Here is a 9,985-nt window from a genome sequence, read left to right on the forward strand (position 1 = left end):
ATCTCCAGTTCCGGGAGATCTGACTCCTCCTCTGGTCTCTTCTGGTACCACCCATGCTTGTAGTACACAGATATCCATTCATACAGGCAAAACACTCACACACACACACACACACACACACACACACACAATCAATTTTAAAAAGATGCTGTGAGGCCTGGGTTTGTTGTGGGCAATCAGACTCTTCTGAAGAGTTGCCCGGTGCGTTGTTGTAGAACCAGGGCAAACCAGAGCCCCCAGACATAACGGAGTTATAGCAGAATAAGTACTGGGCTGGGGTGTAGCTCAGGTGACAGAGTGCTTGTCTGGCATCATGAAGCTCTGGGTCTAATCAACCTGATGTGAAGACCTCAACCTGTCATCCCAGAACCCTGGAGGTGAAGGCAGGAAGACCAGAAATCCAAATCTACACAAAGGGTTAGTCCAGCCTGGGCTACATGACACCCTGTCTCAAAAAAAAGGGGTGGATCCTGAGTGAGGTAACCCAAAACCAGAAAGACAAATATAGTATGTACTCACTCCTAAGTGGACACCAGACATAGAGCCTACAATCCACAAACCCAGAGAAGCTAGAACCCTCTCCCAGAAACAGATGGAAGCAGCTGCAGAAATCCACAACTAGCCAACGGTCCCGGTTCCTGGAGTACAATTGAAGTGAGGGAGGAGCGATAATATGAACAAAGGAGTCATGACCGTGATGGGGAAACCCACAGAATCAGCTGACCCAAGCTAGTGAGAGATCACTGACTCAGGTCTGACAAAAGGGAATCTGCATAAGACCAAACTAGACTCCCTTAATATAGGTGACAATGGTGTGACTGGGGCAATATATGAGGCCACTGGCAGTGGTCCAAGATCTAACTCTAATGCACAAACTGACTTAGTGGAGCCCATTCTATATGGAGTGATATCTTGTTCAGTCTAGACACAGGGTCTCACTGTGTAGCTCAGGCTGCCCTGGAACTCACTATGTAGACCAAGCTGGCCTTGAACTCAGAGGTTCGTTGCCTTTGCCTCCTGAGTGTGTGCACCACCACGCCTGACTCAAGACGTGGTTTGTAAGAATTAGTTGGTGAGAGAAGAGGTACCAGTGAGATAGCTCGCAGGGAGAAGCCCCCAACCAGAGCTTAATCCCCCAAATCCACATATAGGTGAAGGAGAAAACCAATTGTACAAAGTTGTCCTCTGGTGCCCCCACATGCACCCCTAGCCAATCATGACCATAATCACAATAAAATTAGAAGAAGACCCCTGCAGACTGCAGGTCCCTTAACTTCAGGAAGAAATACGGAATCCACACAAAATATCCCTAAGTCCTTCTGTGTGTTGTCTGGCAGATCTTCCGGTGTCTGTAGGCTATGTGAATCCTAGCATGAACAGAAACAATCTTGACAAATCCATTTTTCACATGAGTGGATTGAAGCAAAACCAGGCCATATTGAACTAATGAGTTAATAACAGGGGCAGGGCTGGTTTTCCTTCATCCCTCACTATTATTGTCAGCCACCCCCCTTTTTTACATTTGTTATTAATTTAATTTTTTACATTCCAATCCCACTACTCCCCCTCCCTCCCTTCCTCCCATATGCTCCACAAAGAGGGTAAGGCCTCCCCTAGGAAGTCTACTAAGTCTGTCCCATCATCTCCTTGAGGCAGGACCAAGGTACCTCTCCACCCCCACACAGTAGAGCAACAGACTGCAGAGACCCTGCCTCAAGCATAGGCGAAGAGGGAAACCGGCATTGAAGACTGTCTTCCTATCCCCGCACCACCACACCTCATTGCATGACTCCACACAGAAGAAATATCCAGGGCAGGATGGGCATGGTGGCTCAGGGCTGTAGGAGGCAGGAGGATTGCATATTCAAGGCCAACTGGAGTAAGGTAGTGAGACTCTGTCTCAAAATGTTTAAAAAGAGGAAGAAGAGGGCTACAAACGTAGCTCAGAGGTAGAGCATTTGTTAGTGTGAGGCCCTGAACTGAAAACACACCACGGGCAAAGAAAAAGAAAATCTATAAGATGGGAAGCAGTCTCAGGGGCTGGAGTGGGCTGGAGGCTAGAGAGTGATTGCTCACAAACCAGGGTTTACAGCTAGAGTGAAAAAAACATTTTAGAACCAGTAGTTATGACCCACAGTCACATGAATGTACTAAGAAAGGAAGAAGACAGGTTCCATATCGTTGACCTGAAAATGGTGGATTTTATCTGGAGGAATTCTACACGGTTTTCAAAGTGGATGCCATGGAAATGTCTCGCAGCTTCAGGAGAAGTCCTGGGTGAGCCGAGTGCATCCGGCTGCAGCCTGCAGTCCCTGCCTCAGTCTCCCCTGCATTGCTCACATGGGTCCACACTGCATCCACTCCCTCACTAATGCGCCAAGGTTTGAGATGAGGGAATATTCCAGAAATGTAAGAGTCACTTGGTCCCTCCTGCAGCTGACTCTGAGCCATTGCATCCTGTGGCCTCTTGTGACAGAGGCCCCGAGAGCCACTACTTCCCTGTCCCTGAGACAGCATCATCTGTCCACATGCTCACCAGGAACCCTAGGTTTGTGCTCACCTGACAGTCTTGACCCTTGGATGGTGACAAAAGAAGACAAGCGAGCCAAAGACGAGAGAGGAAAACCAAAGGGACCTGGAGGGTAAGGAGACAGAGGCTCAGGCTTTGAAAAGGAGAGGAAGGAGGCACTGGGTAAGAAACACAGATAATTAGGCCAGAGATGAGGACAAGAAGCAGCCAAGGCAGGACCAAACTTGATTGGTCTAGTGCTTGCCTAGCATGCATGCAGCCCCCAGCCCCACCCCTAGCCCCAGGTAAACCAGGGCAGGTCTGTAATCCCAGCACTGGGGTGGATGCAGAGGAAGCAGTCTTCCACTACATAGCAAGTTTGAGACCAGCCTGGGGTAGATGGGACCTGTCTCAAGAAATAGAGAGGGATGGGGAGAAGGGAGGAAGAGGGAAAGAGGAAAGAATGGAGGGAGAAAAGGTATTAAAAAAAAACCTCAAGAAGAGAAGAATCACAGAGGAAAAGGATAGGATGTTACCAAACTGCAATTTGCCTCCAGGAAATGGAAGGTTCTAGAATTCACATAACTTTGCTAAGAGATTCTAGAAGACCCCAAGCAAGTGCACCCCTCTCCCTAGTAGGTCAGAGAGCCAGAGAACCTCAGATTGCAGAGGCCCAGACCACAGGTCAGAGACCTTTCCTCCAGTGTGCACTGTGGGTAGTTAGGCCACTGATGGCCTCCGGGAGGGAACATGACTGGCTCCTGTCCAGATTCGCTTTCCTGGGAGGTTGGGGCACAGAGCCCCGGAGCAGAGGCCGGAGCCACTGACCTGCTCCTCCCAGCGTACGACCTCCAACCAGGATACTGCTTCCTAAAATGAGGCTCTGGGGACTTCTGCCATTCCTGGGCCCCTTCATCTTCCTGTGGGGCATCTGGGAACCTGAGCTGGCAGAGGGGTTCTTTGTCAGTAAGTACTGGGGTACAGTTCTTATCACGGAGAGAAGAAACTTCCTGGGGCCGAAGAACAAAACCCGCTGCACACGGGAGTGTTTTCCCACTGCAGCCTCGGGCCCCGCGTGGGAGTGAGATGTTTGGGATCATTGTTTTCCCACCGTCCTGGAGAGACGTCCTGGGTGAACACAGAGTCCTCGGTCTGTGGCAGTCGACTCTCCACCATTTTAAGGAATGCTTCATGGAGGTGCCAGGACTAGTGTGCATTAAATGGACACTGGGGATTAAATAGCCAACGGGGTTTTCATTTAAGGGTGAGCCTCTCCCTTCACAACCACTGAGCTCCCAAAGCTGTCCTGCATCCACACAGGACCTTACCTGTGCGCTAAGCAACAGCCCCCAGGGTCCCTTCAATGGTGAAGCCTGGAGACTTCATCCTTATCCACTAAAACACACTGAGCACTTGACGGTAGAGGGCAAAGTGAAGGCTTCGAAGGCCACGTGTCAGGTGGGAATTCCGGGTCCACTCCTTGGTAGTTGCGTGGCCCTGCGCATGCCCGAAGGCATCCCTTGCTGTGGATGCCTCTGTTCACTGTGGAACACTGAGAGGGCTCACTCGGAATTGTGTAGGGAGGAGGAAGGAGACAGGCCACGTGCTTAGTAAGCGCTTCGTCAGTATCAACCTCCGTGCTTTTAGCCCAGGCATCTTGACCAAGGCTTTTCAAACTTTGCTCCATTAACCTTCAGGACCACATTCAGGACGGCAATCTAGGCAAACAGTGAGAGCCACGGGGTCAGCCAAGGCAAAGGCAAATGATCGGAGCAGTCGCAAAGCAGCGGTCCCTCTTGCGGGGGGATCTTGTAGGTGGTGGAGAGAGGGCGAGGGAAGTCCTGGGGGTTAGGTGCTCAGGCAACATAGTGGAGCTGTGGCCAGTGCTGTGAAACCCTGAGGGTTTCAGCTCTGCAGTGGTGCCCCGGGACCGGGAAGGGACAACAGTATCTCCTTCAACACCTCAAGGAACCACACCTTCTCCTGCTGTAGGATCGTGCCCAAGAGACAGAGTGAAATGTGGACTTGAAGAAAGAAGCCAATGTACAAGGGTCAGACAGTGTCCAGACAACAAGAGGTGCTGCATGTTTGCCTGCGGGAAAAAATGTGTGGACCCCAACGAAGGTACCTGGCTGGTCCTCTGGAAAGTTCCTGCCCTCCTATCCTGGCACTGCCTTCTCTTCCCCTGAGGGTTATTTTTTCCCCAAGATTCTCACAGCAGCTGATTGGTGCAGAGTTTGACAGTGCTGGACCAGGACACTGTCCTTTTTCAGTTTTCTTCCATTTCAGTATAGGAAGTGAACAATATCACTTTTTCTTTTAAAAAGATTATGATTTTTATGTGTAAGGATGTTTTGCTTGCATGTATGTATGCACACCAAATGCGTACAGTGCCCATGGAGGAGAGAAGAGGGTATCATAGTCCCTGGAACTGGTGACATAAGTGGTTGTGAGCTCCCATGTGGGGCCTGGGAACTGGACCCGGGTCTTCTGAAAGGGCAGTAAGTGCTCTTAATGAGCCTTTTATCTAGACTAGGCCATTCCATTTTGAACCTCGGTTGTCCCTTTTATAAGATGGATATTGTTACTGAATCATGTGACCCCTTGGCTACTCTCAGGTGCTGTTCCGAGATGCCAAGTAACTACCAAAGTCTCATTAAGAGCAACAGTGTGTCTGAGTGCATAAGCGAAGGCAGGTGTAGGGTTTCCCCTGGCTTGTTTGTCCCGGCCTCGGACTAACATAAAACCCAGGACTCCTGACCTCATCAACTTAGCCTCCCATACTCCCTTCTCTCTGCTCATATCCTTGAGCTCTACAAAAGACTGTCAAAACTATTCACTCATTTTATCAATCAACAAATATTTGCGGGTGTTAGTGACACCGATGATGGACTCCACCTGCTCACTGTGGCCACCTAAGCTTTTCCTGGGGAAAGCACGTAGAACTTGGAATCTGAACTTGGGTCTTGTTCAGGCAAACACAGGGAGGAGTAGCCTCCAGACAGCAGCAGGCAATCATGGGAAGGCTCTGTGTTAGGAGACAAATGACCAGGCCTGGAAATACGGGCAAGCAGAGAAGGGGAAGCTGGACGAGGGAGGGCACTTGGGGGTCTGGAATTGCTCCTTCCTGTGGTCCCGACCTCTGACTGTGGTCTTCTTTAGTTCTGACATCCTCCTGCCTCAGCCTTCTGATGTCTGGGGTTCTAAGCGTGCACCACCATACCTGGTGGGTCATCTACATTTAACTCCCTCACCAGCTATGTGACATCAGGAGAGTCACCGCACTTCTCCAAGTCTCAGGTCCTCTACCTGTACAATGAGAACAGTAAGAGGGCTGCCACACAGGGGGAAGTTTAGCTTGTGTCAAATGCTAAACCCTATGGGCAGCACTTGAATAGCTAAACTTGTGTGGTTGTGATGGTATCTTCCAGTGGGGGGTTAATTGTTCATGAAATGCTTAAGTTTGGGATCTTTGCTTCTTTCCTTCCTTCCTTCTGAGAACATTCCTGAAATGTCCACTCCTTGCCCAATGATCCTCTCAGAACTGCTGTACCAGGCTAAGGTACAGGAAGAGCTCACATTCTCCAGCAGTCAGAAAATATGGGTAAACCCAACACAAATCCTCATCACAGACATAAAAAGGATGCACAAAAATCAAGGGGTAAAATGTGGACCCAGGAGACATCAGAAAGGCTCTGACACCTGGGAGTGTTTGGATATTGGAGACAGGATTTTCCACACAGCTCAAGGCAGCCTTGAAATTGTTGCAAACCTCCTGCCTCAGCTTCCCAAGTGCAGGTGAATGCCACTACACCTGGCTACTGGAAGGGTTTTGAAGAATGAATAGGAGTGTGTCTTGCCAGCAAGAGCAGCTCTAGAGTTGAGCAGGTGTGAAGGCATGGAGAGGGGAGAACACGGTGACGTTCAAGAGGGAGAAGCAAAAGAGAGAAGCTGCAGAGAGGGCAGACATGGATTTTTGGATTTGGCAATCAGCTGATGTCTTTTTTTTCCTTTTTTTCCAGATAGGGGTTCTCTGTGGCATTGGAGGCTGTCCTGGAACTAGCTCTTGTAGACCAGGCTGGCCTCGAACTCACAGAGATCCACCTGCCTCTGCCTCCCGAGTGCTGGGATTAAAGGTGTGTGCCACCACTGACTGGATTTTGGGGTTTGGGAGATAACTTTGTCCTGAGCTAGTGGATCAGTTACTCTGGAACCTCATGTCCAGTAGACTGGAGATGTTTGAACTTAGATGGTGGCCATTCCTGTCAGAGAGGAAAGAAAAGAGAGCCATTTATGAAACAGAATCATCACTAAGTCATGGTTCCGATGCTGAGGAGAGACAGTGAAAGAGCTGTGTGCCATGGCCACATCTGCTCCTGCGGCAGTCCTGTCCCGACAAACAAGGTGGTACTTTGTGTTATCATCCTGCAGATGAGGAAACCAAGACCAAAGAGGCCGCAGTGACTGGTCAGAGTTGCCACTGACCTGGAAGCAAGGCGCTGAGATAGACAAAGGGAGGGAGGGATGGGGTTGTCCCCTAGGAGACAGGCGTCCAAGTATCTGTCTCCATGATTCCCCCACAGACGTATGCAGTCTGCCACAGGTTGCTGGGCCCTGCTTGGCTTCCTTTCGACGCTGGTGGTATAATAAAGAAACTAAGACCTGTACTGAATTCATCTATGGTGGTTGCCAAGGGAACCTTAACAACTTCCAAAGCAAAGATGTCTGTATCGCCATCTGTAAAAAGAAGCGTAAGTGCTCAAGGTCCCCAACCTCCAGCTATGCGAGCATCAGTGCTTTCCAAGACCTGAGCAGTCCTGGAGGTGCACATGGAAGGAGATGGGAAAGAGAGGATAGGAGGGAGGCAGTTGGCAAAGGGATGCCTGCAAGTCTGAGGTGAGTAGTGGGAACACACACAGGAGCGGGGAGTGCCCAGGCCAGCTCAGAGAAGGAGCATGCGAGCTGCCAGGGTCACCACCCTGAAACAACAGGAATAAAGCGCTATCACTCAGAAGGTGTAGTTACTCTGAGCCCAGCACTCACATCCCTTCAGTTTCCTTGCATGCCTGAGGATGTGAAAATTATCCCTTCCCTTTCCGTTAGCTGCCGAGAGCTGCTGTGGGCGTATACAGGTGTTACGTGTTCAGTGGGTCAACCCATCAGACACATGGTTCCCTGGTGAGAAGGCCTCCTTGTCAAAGCCATGGGGTCATGGGTTATGGAAACTAATTGTTCCTGTCTGTAATTTCTCTCATGTGTCACTTCATTTCTTCCCTAATAACAGCTTTGGGTGTAGCCCCACTGCTTGTGTGTTTATCTCATGAAAATATTCCATCTACTGGGCATATGTGTAGCTGTAGACAGTCAGGAAGATGATGCTTAATATGTATAATTTTGATGACTAGAAGAAATTACAGACAGGAGCAACTGGTTTCCACAGCCTGTGACCCCATGACCTCTCCAAGTGGGGCTCCCCATCAGGAAATCATGGATCTGATGGGTTGGCATGTTGAGCACTAATTGTCACCTGCTGTATGCTCCCATGGCAGCTCTCAGCAATTAGCTGAAAGATCTGGTTGCTACGGTGACTGAAGCCAAGCATCTCCATCCTGACCCTTGTGTCTTGCAGCCCTGTCTTCCTGGCTACAAGGTTGAGCTGGAAGAGGCTCCAGGTCTTGGCTTCCTTCCGTGAACCCAACAGATGCTCTGGATTGGCTGGCACTGGCCAAGTCATACCCACTAAGACTTTGGCTGTTCCCACAATAGACCCCAAAATTTGCTTATTCCCTTTCCATCACCCCAGCTTCTCTTCAGATGTAATGCGCTTCAACCTTGACCCCTTCTCAGTGTAACACCCCCATCACCTCAACTTCCAGGGCTCTTTTATTCCTATGAAGACTCTAGTTCTTCCTAATAAAGGATCCTGTGAGTTCTGATGTCTCTGATTCTGAATAACTCATCTGTTGTCTGCAGGTGTTCACATCTGTTCACAGCCTTCTGTCCCCAGCAACACGAGTGCATGCACACACACATGCACGCCCAGGAGTCAGCTCTCTCTTTCCCTCCTGTGTGTCCCAGATAGCAAACTTGATGTATTAGGCTCAGTGGAACACTTTTTACCAGCTGAGCTGTCTCGCAGGCTCTGAGAGGTTTGTTTTCTATTTCAAATGTTGTCTCTCATATTCATAGAAACTTTTCAGACACTTGCTTTTCTGGCTCAACACATTTAAGAAGTTGCCTTCTTCCACACCCATGTCCTTCCAGAGCCAGGGACAAGTGCTCCAGAATGCAACCTCCAGCCTCATGCCTCAGTGTCAAGGGAGCTGACACACTATGCAGTGGGGTTATTCCTTTCAGCCATTGTTATGCCAGGGCTGCAATGAGCAACGTTCTACACTATACGCATCCCACTTATCCCCAACCTAATATGTCCCTAATTCAACTTCCTTCTGGTGGATGCCCGAAACGCTGGCCTCCGTTCTAACGCTGGCTGACCCAGGAGAAGCGTGATACAAGAGTGGGAAAGGAAGGCAGTTTGACTGACGTGGTTAGAACTGTTACCATCATTTAATTGAGTAAGCACAAGAGCCAAGGCCATTTCCACCTGCTCAAGGGAGGGGCTCTGGGGCTGGGATGAACCAGCCTGCCTACATCTTACGTGTAAAAGCCATCTTACAGAAGACCAACTGTTCCTTCCTGTTATGATTAAACCTCTGTTTCTCAAGGACTGGGCAATGCCCCATCTGTGACCTTAACTACAAATGGCTCCGTGCTGCCTGTTCCAGGAAACAGCAACCGTGTTTCTGTTTCAGAAGCTGTTTATAACCATCTTGCCTCCCTACCTTTGTTTCAAAAGGTTGTTATGAATACCTGTTGTCATGACCACCTTGTAATTACGCTTCTCTTTCAGAAGGTCATTATGACTAACTTGTTATGCTTATGCTCTGCTCCTATAATCCCACCAAAGCCCCACTTGGAAACCGGCATCCCTGAGCTGTGAAAACCTTATTTCCTCGTGACCAATGCTGAGCTCTTGTACCCCATCTTAGGGAAAGGCAGCCTGTATACAGGAATGAAGAAGCTTGCTTTAATTAATTAAGCTATGATGATTTGGGTCGGTGGCCTTCCTCCTCACATCTTTGGGATCAGAAGCTGGAGCTCCCCTGCGTGGTAAATCCACATTTGAAGCCGCTCATAGAGTTACTTCCCCGGGCTGTAGCAGAGACACAGTTGCACAGCGTGTGCCAGAACCCCCAAACCAAATATTGTGGGGGAGACACGAGGAAGCACAGAGGAGCCGAAGAGGAACAGAGGAGAAAGCCAGGTGAAGGCGGAAGTGGTGCACAGCAGTTTTGAAGCAGAGAGTCGGCATTCTCCCGCGCGTGGGGTCCAGGCCCCATCACTGAAGCTAGGTATGCTCTGCTTTAACTAATAAAATAAAGCAAAGACGCATCATGTGACTTCCCAGGCAGGCAG

The 9,985-nt window shown here is 49.6% G+C and overlaps 1 protein-coding gene across 1 annotated transcript; it reads left to right on the plus strand.

The window, feature by feature from the left end:
* Positions 1 to 3,310: 3,310 nt before the first annotated feature.
* On the plus strand, positions 3,311 to 8,380 carry LOC121134580 (WAP four-disulfide core domain protein 6A-like). Its single transcript, XM_040733092.1, has 4 exons — positions 3,311 to 3,475; positions 4,502 to 4,633; positions 7,093 to 7,260; positions 8,139 to 8,380. The coding sequence occupies exons 1-4, from the start codon at positions 3,385 to 3,387 to the stop codon at positions 8,162 to 8,164; spliced, it is 417 nt and encodes a 138-aa protein (XP_040589026.1). The 5' UTR covers positions 3,311 to 3,384; the 3' UTR covers positions 8,165 to 8,380.
* Positions 8,381 to 9,985: the final 1,605 nt, after the last annotated feature.

Source organism: Mesocricetus auratus, unplaced genomic scaffold (assembly GCF_017639785.1).
Source record: "Mesocricetus auratus isolate SY011 unplaced genomic scaffold, BCM_Maur_2.0 Super-Scaffold_100028, whole genome shotgun sequence".
Classification (NCBI taxonomy): Eukaryota; Metazoa; Chordata; class Mammalia; order Rodentia; family Cricetidae; genus Mesocricetus; species Mesocricetus auratus.